The sequence below is a fragment of the Crinia signifera genome, chromosome 1, assembly GCF_055691185.1.
Source record: "Crinia signifera chromosome 1, ASM5569118v1, whole genome shotgun sequence".
Classification (NCBI taxonomy): Eukaryota; Metazoa; Chordata; class Amphibia; order Anura; family Myobatrachidae; genus Crinia; species Crinia signifera.
In genome coordinates, this window is record NC_139217.1 from 222,470,436 (window position 1) to 222,483,980 (window position 13,545).

Here is a 13,545-nt window from a genome sequence, read left to right on the forward strand (position 1 = left end):
ACCCAGGGAGAGAGAGAGAGCTCTAAGGAGAGGGCTGACTCCTTTTTAAAGAATCAGGTGTTCTCCTGATTACCAGCCCAGGACAGAACACCCTTTGTAAGCCGGAGCTTACCACACAGATTGAAATAGCCTGCAGTCTATATGCCATAAGACAGGATTCTAGGGGAAAAGTACCTGCCGTCTATGACTTTCCCTGCCACTGTCTTACAATATATATATATATATATATATATATATATATATACAGTATATATTATATGCCATTGCACTGGAGGAGTAGCACGCTGATAACGTACATTACAGAAGTAAGGCGGCATACAGTATATATCATCCAATGCTCTCAGTGCTGGCGATACATGGTCGGCACTGAAGCCCAAAGTCTGCAGCCGCCGCTGGAAGGAAGTATGTTCTATTTTCCCTCTTTTCTGTGCCAGGACCTTGCATATGCCAACCTCTTTGCCATTTTCCACCCTATACTAAACCCCATTTTTCCTATGCCAGCCCCCAGCCTTCTACAGCACACACACACACATTTTATATATGTGGATAGTGGGGGTATGAAAAGGTCGGGAGGACGCATACCGTGTGCGCTCGCCACGCTTCGGGATGGTGTGGATGGTGGAATAAACAAGGTCGACAGTTGTTATATCGACTAGTGTCATTGTGAACAGGTTTAATAGTGCACACTGCACCCCTAAGTACCCCTATACCTGATTGAATATTGCGTCTACTACTTGAACGCTACGGCATCCACACAGTAGTCAATTTTGCATGTACTACTTGGATGCTATAGCGTCTAAGCAGTAGACGCAAAATTCAGATGCACCGTCAGCACTGAGGTGCCGCCGAGTCACTATGCTGACAGGTCATTGTGGCTCCACAATGACCTGTCAGCGCACAGATGAGAGTGTATCATTGCATTGCTGCTGGAGCATCTGAGCCTCTCCGCCGGCACCCTTATGATCCCCTCTCCTCAGGAGAGAGGATATCATGCGGGCACAAGCTCTGTGTGAGAGGCACTCACTAGGCTTCACAGGAGCTTAGGATTAGCAGCGCTGGGCTGCCTTGGAGGAGTCGGCGTAGCACGCTGATAACGTACATTACAGAAGTAAGGCGGCACGGGCTGCCGCCCTGAAACTAAACTAAAACAACTAAGCAGCTGGCAAGCTGCCAGAATTCATAGCTAGAGCATCCTTGCACTGCCGCCCTGAAACTAAACAAGTAAGCAGCTGGCAAGCTGCCAGAATTCAAACAGTCGCTATGCTGATAGCGTAGCATAAGTCAGTCTGGCAAGCTGCCAATATTCATAGCTTCAGCGTCCTCGTGCTGCCGCCGTGAAACTAAACAAGTACCATATATATACGAAATGTTGAATGTATTTACACAAATAGAGACATACCCATGAGCACCTAACCAGAACACTGGTCATGCCCCCCACATTATTAGGTGCTGGCCACAACCCCTATTATTGCGCTATACCCCCTATACCCTTGATAATTTTCAGCTCCAGGCCCATTTAGACCTTAATCTGGCACTGAGAAAATGCTCTGTTCCTGGACTTCCCTGGTAAATATGATTGCCATCACATGTGGCGAAACACCTTTCTTATCAATTAACTAGCTGCACACAGGTGATGGCAAGCATACATGACCAGGGAAGTCCAGGAAAAGAGCATTTTCTCCCTGAAGAAGAGGGTCAGGTAGAACCCTGGAATATAGATTGTAAGCTCCACTGGGGCATGGATGTGAATGTTCAAATATTCTCTGTAAAGCGCTGCAGAATATGTGTGCGCTATGGTTTCCTTACTGATTGAGCAGCACCTGTGGCTTTCTGATATGTGTTTCTGGGGCAGGAGGTCATTGTTCCTGATGGATAGCCGCCTAGGTGATAGACCATGGCTGCGGGCTATGGTAGGGACCAGTGCTTAAAGTGGTCATGCAGAGGTGGGGAAACTCATTTCTCTATGCCACAGGGCAAGTGGTATGGTTTTTAGCATCCCCCTGCAAACTAGAATGCTTTTCTGTGAGAATTACTGTGCAGGGCCAATGTGGAAGTCAAAATGTTCCACCTCACCATTAGAGGTGGTGGAACTCAGTTCCACCCCGTTCCCCCTCACTTTAACCCCTGTTAGGGACTACTGAAACATACTGAGGAGTTTGCACTAGGCTATAACATCTATATGCTGCAATGCTATAAATATCATTGCCTATGCTGTTTACCTGGCATGCTGTTTACCTGCTAAAAAATAAAGACCAGAAATGAAACATATCCAGTGTATGTGATTCATTGTCACATTTGATGCCCAAACAGGGACACAACTCAGCTGGAATCTACACACAGAAGAGAACATTGTTTAAGACAGCTACCAGTGTTTAAAACTGGCAAGTTTTTTTTCATTTGATTACACACTGCGCAGCTGGCCTGGGAGCCAGCAATGGTTTTTAAGAGTGTTTCTTTAGCGGACTGGATAGTCTGTTCATCCTCCCCAGTTTGTGCCTCTAGTGGAATAACAAACTGTTGATAGGGATTTGTGTGGAAGCCAACGTTAAAGGGCCACCGTATCATTAAAAAAATTGATAGGGGTTTGTGTGGAATGGAGCCAACCTTAAAGGGCCACCGTGATAGGGGCCCTTTAAGGAGTCAACCTTAAAGGGCCACCGTATCATTAAAAAAATGATTTGCCATTGTATTAAGTGGCCAGTAAACTAGGCGGGTGTCAGTTTAGACCAGTGGTCACCAACCCGTTGCTCACAAGCTAGCGATCCAGGTTGGTCGACCACACTGCAGCCGCCCAATGTGAAATGCAACGTGCTCTCCTCCCCTCCCCTCAGGGAAGAAGTGGCGTCGAACACGAGCAGGGATGGACACCAGCAGTGACGGACACCAGCCAGGACACCGGACTCTCCTAATAACGGTGAGTTTTGCTGCTGCTGGGAAATGGGGGCACATTGGGTTCATATGTGTTTCAGGCACTGTGGGGGCATACCTGACATTGTGGGGGCATACCTGGCAATACCTGGCACTGTGAGGGCATACCTGACACTGTGTTGGCATACCTGACACTGTGGGTGCATGCACTGTGAGGGCGTACCTGGCACTGTGGGGGCATACCTGGTGCTGTGGGGGAATACCTGGCCCAGTGGGGGCATACATGTTTCTGGCACATACCTGGTGCTGAGGTGGCATACCTGGTGCTGTGGGGGTATACCTGGTGCTGTGGGGGTATACCTGGTGCTGTGGGGGTATACCTGGTGCTGTGGGGCATACCTGGCCCCTTGGGGGCATACCTGTTTCTGGCACTGTGGGGGCAAACATGGCCATGGGAGCATATGTTTATCTGACACTATTGGGGGCATATGTATATCTCACACTGCACTATTGGGGGCATATGTGTATCACACCCCCATTGGCCGCAGCCCATGTGGCTACACTCATTTTTTTGTGTGTGCCTATTGTGCGCACAGTACTGCAAGAGTATTTATTTAGAATGGCACCACAATCTTGGGGACATTACATAGTTACATAGTATGTGAGGCTGAATAAAGACTTTCATCCATCTAGTTCAACCTATGTTTATAGTAGATAATCCCTTGTTGTATAGTATGTTCTGATATTTTAAAGACAGATTGTTACTTATTCATACCCGTAGATGTTTTTAACCAATAAATGTTTATCCAACCTTATTTTAAACGTATTTATAGTCACTGCCGACACCACTACTTTAGGAAGAGAGTTCCAAAGTTTGACTGTAAAGACATTTTTTTCTTCTAGATAATCAAAATCTAAACTTGTGCCCTCTCGTCCTAGATTCCTGTCTAGCAGAAAAAAAGGTGCTTGACAGTTCCTTATACATGTTGAGCATGTCCCCCCTTAAACGTCTCTTCTCTAGTGTAAATAGTCCCAGCTTGCTTAATCTCTCCTTGTAGCTTAAAGTCTCCATTCCCCTAATAAGCTTAGTTGCTCTTCTTTGGATTTTTTCTAATTCTATGATGTCCTTTTTATAGTGTGGGGCCCAGAATTGTACTCCGTATTCGAGGTGCGGCCTAACCAATGATTTGTACAGAGGCATAATTACTTTTGAATCCCGAGTTTCCATGCCCCTTTTAATACATGCTAGAATTTTATTGGCCTTTTTAGTTGCTACATTACATTGGGCACTACACCCTAGTTTGTTGTCTATTTGGACTCCTAGATCCTTTTCGAGTACTGAATTACCCAATTCATCCCCGCTTAGGTTATAACTAGCACAATGGTTATGTCTCCCAAGGTGCATTGCATTTGTCCACATTGAACCTCATCTTCCACTTTTTTGCCCACTTGTCTAGATTGTCAAGATCATTTTGAAGCGTGGTGACATCTTCTGATTATTTAATAACTGTGCTCAGTTTTGTATCGTCCACAAAGTTGGATACATTGCTGAGTAACCCTATCCTAATATCGTTAATAAAAATATAAAAAAAAAATGGGCCCTAGAACCGAACCCTGTGGCACTTAGTACTGGTATCATATTTGAAACTGCACTGTTCACAACCACTCTTTGTTCTCTATTACACAGCCAGTTCCCTACCCATCTGCAGATATTTGCCCCTAATCCCAGGTCCTCCATGTTATTTATCAACCTCTTGTGTGGTACGGTGTCGAAGGCTTTAGCAAAATCTAGGAAAATCACATCTACAGCATTTCCATTATCAAGGTTTTTGCATTGTTTTTCTGGCACTGCTGGGGGCATTGTGTTTCTGGCATTATTGTGGGTATTGGGGGCATTGTGTAACGGGCACTGCTGGTGGTATGTCACAGCATCTATTCAGAGAGGCTGGGGGCATGGGGAATGTGTCCTCAGAGGAGTACCACAATAGTAGGTCATGCCCCCTAATTTCGGGTCCCTTCTCCTCTGCCTCCAGTGTTGAGAGGTATGTATGCAACATATTGGACATTGCAGTGTGTGGAATATTGTGTCAGGGGAATTACAGTGTGTGGCATAATGTGTAAAGGCCATTTTTCTATTGTTATGCAGATCTCTTTTTTTTTTATTTTAGTAGCTCTTCAGGTGGTTAATTTGTCTTGAGTAGCTCACGCCCCAAAAAAGGTTGGAGACCACTGGTTTAGACTGTTCTGTGAGTCTGGCACATTATATTAAGCCTCCTAAATATGCCCTTAAAGGCGAAACACAGGATACTATGAAGCCAATAATTAAAATATATGCTGAACTGTCTGTAGGGCAACAGGATCCATGATCTATTCTATGAGGAAGTCAGTAGGGGGCTGGACTTAGGGAAATCTGTTGATGTAATACTGCTTGATTTCGCTAAAGTTTTTGACACGGTGCTTCATAAAATGTTATTAATGAAACTAGGTAATTTAGGGTTAGGAGATAAAAATTGTAATTGGATTAAAAACTGGTTGCACAATTGGGGACAGAGAGTGGTAGTAAATGGGATACATTCCATCTGGGGTAAGGTCCAAAGTGGAGTCCCGCAAGGTTCAATATTGGGACCCACCTTGTTTAATATATTCATTAATGATATTGGAAGTGACATAGTGAGTAAAATTGCATATTTGCATACACGAAATTGAGTAAGGAAATTAACTCAGGAGAGGATGTAGAAACACTACAAAGTGACTTAAAAACTGGAAAGGTGGGCTGAAAGGTGGAAAATGCAGTTTAACGTTGAAAAATGTAAAGTAATTTATTATGGGAACAAAAATGAACAAGCTACTTATAGGCTAAATTGAGTTATTATAGGAAATTCTGCTGTAGAGAAGGACTTGGGTGTTATCATAGATGAAAAATTGGGTAATAGTGCACACTGCTCAAGTGCAGCAGCAAAAGCAAACCGGAAACTGGCATGCATTAAAAGTGGCATGGATTCAAGGGATGCCAATGTGATAGTGCCTCTTTACAAGGCATTGGTGAGACCACACTTGGAGTATGGTGTTCAGTTCTGGGGTGCACCTTAGGAAGGACATAAAAGAATTGGAACAGGTACATAGAAGGGCAAATTAGTTAGTAAAAGGCTAGAATACAAAGAATCACTAGAATACAAAGATAGCAAAGATAGATACCAAGCTGAATGTTTTCACTGGAGAAACAGAGGTTGAGAGGTGATATGATTAGTATGTTCAAATACAGGATTGGGAATCATATGGAACTGGGAGATTATTTTTTCACTAGCACACGCGGGCATGTACTGAGGCTCGAGGAAAATAAATTATATAGATATTATAGATATGACTTACTCAAGTCAGTAGTTACAATTTAGATAGGCTGAACTCGATGGACTAACGTCTTTTTTCAGCCTTAATTACTATGTTACTATGTTATTATGTTAAATTCAGATGATGCATGACAAGTTAAAGGAGCTGAGAAATGATGGGCAGGAGTGGGAGAGATTACCAAAGCACACTAAGGCCCATATACAGGTATTTTCGCACAAGGGGCTCGTTAAAACGGGGACCGATGTTTCTTCTATGTGCATTTGTGTATTTCTGTGTATGTTCATGCACCTGTTGCATGCGGTAAACAGATTGTTTGCCAGGTGCACACAAGCAACCTTGCACCGCCCCATCACCTTATAGGAACACCCAGTGTTTCATGGGCGTTCCCATGAGAACGCTGGGTGTTCACCTGCTAATGAGGCATGATGGACGGGGGGTGGACAGCTGACATCACTGGATATCAGCTGCCACCTTCTTCCCCCAAGCAGACACATATCTGTAAGATTGCTCTGAGGAAACTGTATCTATTTGTGAGCCTTTCCCATCATTCGATGGTTGGCAACCATCGAATAATGGGATGGATCCCACCAGGCTGCAAATGGATGTTACAGTGTAACATCCATTTGCATGCCCTGTGTGCGAATTTGCCTTGCAAATGGTTGTGGCCAGCCACCATTCCCAAGGCAGGGTTTAGTGGACTCAACCAGAATAACCCCCTAAAGCTGATGACATTAAATCATTCCTTTGCACATTTGAGTGCAGCACCACGCATTTAAAATGGCCTGTAGAGGATTGGTCTGACACACTGGCTCCCTGTTTAATAGGGGAGGCGCAGAGAGCTTATGTGGATATACAGTAACTGAGGTTAAGGCACGCTCCTACCCTGGCCTTAAAAAAGCTATATTTGATTGGATTGGATTAATGGGGCCCAGCAAAGCCCAAGAATTTCATGACTGGTGACTGGTGGGTGCTGTGCCTAAAGGGCCACCTTGATAATCAGTCGCTTCATCGGATTCTGAGACGGCAAAATCGCTGTCACTGGTAGCATTCGTACGATTCTGTCGTGTACGATTTTTATGTTTAGCCTGCCAGGGTTTGCGACGAGATTGGCTCTCAGCTCGCCTATCAGAGCGGACCCTGGTCAGCCAGCCATTCACTCTGTTCTCCTTGTAGTCTGTGTCGACCGTGTGTCGTTTATTCCTTTTAAACCTCAGCAGATCATTCTTATATGCCTCACACTGCTGGTTAGTGCGGATCACCTGTCATTTGCCATACTACACCGGTCTTCCATACTGGCGCTGAAGTGAGAGAGGATGCGCCTGATACGGATGTCCCGGGTAATGGCTGCCGTGGAGCGCAAGGTCAGTGGTTGCTTGGCAACCCTGAAGCGCTGCGTTCCCGGATGTGCATTGCCTGATGACAACTTCCGGTCAGCACAGTCCGCCTGAACCCAGCGTGGAGACATGGTAAGTGTCACTTGGTGGGGTATTTAAACATTGTCTGTTGCATTGGTTATTTGCTGTAGGATTGTGTCCTGAAGAAGGGGGTTACACCCCGAAAGCTTGTAATACACATCCTTTTTTGTCTTATTACTCTGCCTCCTGAATGTCATTTTTTTGGATCTGGTATATATATATATATATATATATATATATTGCGTGGCAGATTATGGCACTCTCACGGGCTTCACAAATAACTGACACAACACGGGAATGTGGGTCAACGTTTTGGAAGTCTTTTTTACTTCCTTTTTCAAGACAAAAGGTGCAATACAAAGCAAGAAGGGTAACAACGCTTACCTATATGTGATACAAGAGGAGGCTCGCCCGTCACGTGTCACGCCTGTCTGTCCTCTACCTCACTTCCGGTCCGGTGTCTCCTGGAGGCGTGTCTGTGCGTCACGTCCCACTGGGGATCTCCTGGTCACTCAGAAGGTGGGAGTAACAGAGGCGCGTCTCCGTTGCTGGGCAACCAGGATACATCAATCTAGTGCATACAAAAAATAATATGTATAAATGGTGATAATGAAAGTGCTGACAATAATATAAGAAACGGGGGGAGCAAACCTAAACAAAGATATATATATATGTGAATAGAAAAACTGACATTTGCACATAAATGGTATGAAAGAATACTCTTATAATGACAAGACATCTGCTCCATGCAGGCAGGGAACGGAGTAGACCGACAGCAGAAGCATTGTCAAAGAAAGACTAAACATGCTGGTATAAATAATTAAAGTCCACAGAAAATAATCTATAGAAACATATTGAGCGTAAATTGCTCGTTGAGCCCTTTGGGACTCATGGTGTCCAGGGTATGGATCCACCGGGCTTCCAGTTGCATGAGTCTTTTGCCACGATCCCCTCCTCTGATGTCCAGTGGCACATGATCTATGATGATATGCCGGAATTGTGCCAAGTTATGTTTGGCCAGGGCAAAATGTTTTGCCACTGGCTGATCTGACTCTTTTTTGCTATTTAGGGCTGCCCTAATGGAATGGCGATGCATAGCCATCCGCTCTTTAAAAGAGCGGATGGTCTTGCCCACATAGCAGAGTCCGCATGGAGATTTTATAAGGTAAATTATGAAATTGCTGGTGCACGTTAAGGCGTATCGGATGGTGAATTTTTTCCCAGATAGAGGATGCGTGAAAGTTTTGCCAGTGATCATGTGGCTGCACGTCGTGCAGCCTAGGCACTTGAAGCAGCCATTGGGTCTGGTTTGTTTGGATTGGTTTCTTTTAGTGACATCAGTCCGTACCAGCATGTCTCTGAGATTACGGCCCCTGTTATAACATGGCATAATTCTGGGTTTTTTCAAGGCTTTCAGGTCTCTATCATTTTGGACCATAGGCCACAGTTGTCTGAGGTTGGTATTGATAGTCTGATTTCCAGTGTCAAACATCCTTACCCAGTGGATGCGGTCCTCTTTGGTGTCAGTATGGATTTTTTTCTTTAGAGTCTCTGATCGTGGAATGATGTTCAATTTGTCTACAGCTTATCTGAGGACTGTTTTGGAGTAGCCCCTTTGTTCAAATTTCTCACACATGTTTTGTATGTTGGTCTCTAATTTATCTTCGGAGCTTGTTATCCGTTTAGTTCTCAAGAGTTGTGAGAAGGGCACGCTACGTAATCTGCCACGCTACGTATCCATTTCTCTGGCATTGGGCAGCTGCTTCAGGATCTGATCGAGTGCCTGCATACTTAAGCTATATATATATATATATATATATATATATATATATATATAGTTTGTGGTGTCGGCCTGGCACTCTCCTTTGTAGGCAACTGTAGGCAATATTGTTTTCTCACCTTGACAAAGGGGCGTGTAATCCCCGAAACATAGGACCGTTTGCTGTGACCAATATATATTTTTTGAAAAGTTCCCGCTTGAGTGCCGCTGTTATTGTTCTTCTACTTCTGCTATCCATCAGTTCCAGAAGGCACCCGGGCAGTTGCCTTGAATAAGTATATTAGAAATCTGACGGTACAAAGACACTTCTTAAAAAATCAGACTCACCACACTAGTGAAGGACAACCAAAACCAATTGTAGCCCCACCCTCTCATTTTTACCCTGTGGAATCCAGGGGCAGTCATTTAGAAGTCTTTTTTGAAGCAGTCCGGGAGGACTTTAAAACTATTAAACCCAAAAAACATTGTGTAAAGAATTTAAATACACATGAATATAAAGCACTGAAGACCCTAAAAAAAGTTGAGAATACCATTATAAAAATCGCTGATAAAGGGGGCGCTGTGGTATTACAGGATAAATCCAACTACCTGACCGAAGCAAACTAAATTCTTGGTGACGAGACGACTTTTAAAAAATTATCCTCGAATCCCACCACTTCATTTCAAATTGAGCTAGAGACCCTCTTAAATACTGGCCTACGGGATAGTGTGATCTGCAAAGAAGAATTCGATTATATGAATGTGAAATATCCCACGCTTCTACCATATCCCAAAGGTCCATAAAGACCAGTCAGAGCCTCCAGGTCGCCCCATAATAGCAGGTGTTTACTCATTCACCTCCAATCTCTCACATTTTCTTGATCTTAAGTTACAGCCATATGTTTTGCAGAATACCTCACACTTGAAGGACAGCTCTTCAGTTTTACAATTATTGAAAGGAAAAATTTGGTCCACTAACTATTGCTGGCTGACCATCGATGTGCAAGGATTATACTCCTCCATCCCACACACAAAGGGAGTGCAATCAGTGGAAAAAATCCTACGTGATGATCCCCAGAAAACAGAATCTGAAATTTTGTTCTTAATTAATTGTATAAATTACATCTTAAGTCATAACTTCTTTGAATTCGATGGGGATTTCTTTCTCCAACAGCAGGGGACTGCAATGGGGACCAAATTTGCCCCGGCATATACTAATCTCCATATGAGAGCGTGGGAAGAGCAGTTTATCTACGGATCTCGGTTTGAAGAAAACATTATTATCTATAAGCGTTACATAGATGATCTCCTCCTGATTTGGCGTGGTGATGAAGCAAGCATTGTGGAGTTTATGTCATACATCCACACTAACGACTTTAACTTAAAATTTACTTATAAGACAAATTCTTTAAAGATCGATTATCTAGATCTAGAACTAGAAGGTATCCCGGGAGAAGAGATAATAACACGTACTCATTTCAAGACCATTGACGCAAATAGCTTCATTCCGGCTACAAGCTGTCATTTTCCAGCCTGGAAAAACAGTGTCCCCTATGCACAATTCCTAAGAATAAGAAGAAATTGCAGTCATGATAATGAATTCTGGCCTCAGTCACAACTGTTGTTTAATTGATTTTTGGAAAGGGGGTATAAGGCAGAGGTAGTGGAAGAAGCGAGACAAAAAGCATTTTCGCAAGAAAGAGATAGTCCATCTCTTTCTTGCGAAAATGCTGACTAAATCTGTTCGACCTAAAAAATAATTCAAGTGTCGACCTTTTGTTACTCAGTACAATTGTGAGAACCTTCAGATTAAAAGGATCTTGGAAAAACACTGGACGACTCTGTTACGGGACCCCATTTTGGGGCAACATCTCCCCCAGAAACCGTATATGGTTTACCGCCGAGCAAAGAATCTCAAGTCTATTTTAGCACCCAGCAAGCTCAAATCCACTTCCCCTTCTACCTCCAAAGGAACTCACTTCCTGAATAAGAAACCGGGGGTTACCCCTTGCAATAAATGCATCTGTTGCCCTTTCCTTGAAAAGCCTCAGTTCAGACACACTTTCCAAAATGGCAAAGTATATAAAATTATCGAAGCAGTCAACTGCAATTCTGACTACGTTGTGTATAGGATTACCTGCAGTTGTAATCTGCAGTACATAGGAAAAACCATAAGACAGGCAAAGTTACGAGTACAAGAACATATGAGAAATATTAAGAACAAGGTGAAGGTTCATAGCCTATACAGACATTATCTTAAAAAATACAATTCCACCGTAACTAAGGATAACTTCAGATTTACCATTCTGGAACGAGTATCTGCCAACCCAAGGGGTGGAAACAGGGGTCAAGAGTTGATTAAGAAAGAGAGCTTTTGGATATACACCCTGGACACATTGAGCCCTAAGGGACTAAACGAAGGGGTAGATATAATGGCTTTTCTTTAAAAACCTTGTGAGACACCAGGTATTTTAACCCTTCTTTCTCGACCATCCCTATCGTTTTCTGGCTCCCCTCTTTTTCTCTCTATGCATCTGGATTATGATTAGTCATATATGCGCTATATATATATATATATATATATATATATATATATGTTGTACATATGTAGATCTTGATGGAAATGTAAAAAAGGAGGGTAGACTGCGCTCATTGATGACAATCAAAAAAAATCAATTAAAAATGATAATTCATATTTAGTCTCAATCATGTGTTATATGTATTAATTATTAGGATAGAAGAATGTCTATCCCCCACATTTTGTTTTGTTTTATTTAATTATTAATTTATATAAATGTCAATTCATTTTTGTTTGTCTATATCACTAATGCATTGACCTATTATGCAGAATATGTTTATTAAGCAACCTTCTCTGTATTCATTGCCTACAAGTATTGTCTGTTTTTGGAAATAATCTATATCTGTGTAACTCAACACTTTTTCAATTGCTTTATGTCCAACTTATGCTATATGCATAAATTATGGTTTCTTGAATGGTCCGCATGTGTATATTAGCTATCAATAGCCCTTAATCACTCAATAGGCCTTATTAACAAGCCTCCTCTGTTTCCTCCACATGAGGGAAACCTTTGTGTGGTGTACTGTATACATCCTTGTATATCTCCAATGATAGCGCAGTTTCTTTCTATTTATGCCCTTTATAACCAGGTACTATTATCACATGTACTGGCGCTACTTTTTCTCCCCACTTTGTCCAAACAATACCCATTTGTAATCATCAGTTAACGATTTTCGCATAGCGCTGTATTGACAGCGCTATGCGTTCCACATGCGTTCCATTCGCTAACCCGGAAGTTCATACCCGGAAGTATTATGATGCTGTGCTGAAACATACTGATATATGCCCTCAATGCTAGTGCAATCCCTCTCCAGACATATGCTTTATAACCACTATACGTACTGGCTCTCCATAATTAGATCATCCCACAATCATCTGTTATTGTCTTCCGCATAGCGCTGTATTAACAGCGCTATGCGCTTCACATGCGTTTCATTCACTAACCGGAAGTGCATACCCGGAAGTGACGTGACGCGATGCTCTGGTACTATGTCCTTTTGAATGTTTTTAATGTATTCTGTCTGAGATAATATTTGTTTTCCACTCTATATATATAGGACTTATGAAGTTATGTCTCCTGCTCATTATGAGGTGTTATTTTACATGTTTTTATGTTATGCAGAGTTAATTACTCTTCGCACAGGTGCATGCAATCCACCTGAGTACTACTGGTATATATACCCCTTCCCTTGCCTGTCTCAAACCACCTTGAAAAAGCTGCTGTTTGCAGCGAAACGCGTTGGCCCAGGCTGTCATTTGCCCCTTGAATACGCTGCTCCTCACCACCACCATCCACTACCCATAACCAACTGGAGATCCTAAAGCTGCGAAACATCACCGGCACACCTGACACTCTCCTTTTGAAGGCAAGCCGCCTATCTAATACCCACCCAGTGTCACCAAGCGGACGTCTCGACCTAACTTTCCACTCCGAATTGGGAGGCTCGCTACCCCCATACTACATCTGGATTAAGTTTTACAGAGCACCGCTGTGGCCAAACACTATAGGATCGAACCATCATTGGGTTCCCATTGAACTGTGGACTTACAAAAAGGTGATATCAATCATTCAGTGG

At 43.1% G+C, this 13,545-nt stretch overlaps 1 protein-coding gene across 20 annotated transcripts in view; it reads left to right on the plus strand.

Annotated features, from left to right (window-relative positions):
• ADGRL3 (adhesion G protein-coupled receptor L3) overlaps positions 1-13,545 on the plus strand; it is a 1,133,398-nt gene that overhangs the window by 1,006,596 nt on the left and 113,257 nt on the right. For 3 of the 20 annotated variants that reach the window (XM_083179308.1, XM_083179309.1, XM_083179307.1), the window contains exon 21: positions 2,832-2,914. The exons of the other annotated variants lie outside the window; for them this stretch is intronic. In XM_083179308.1, coding sequence (XP_083035434.1) covers positions 2,832-2,914 — 83 coding nt within the window. The remainder of the gene's footprint in view (positions 1-2,831; positions 2,915-13,545) is intronic. 20 annotated transcript variants of the gene reach the window in all.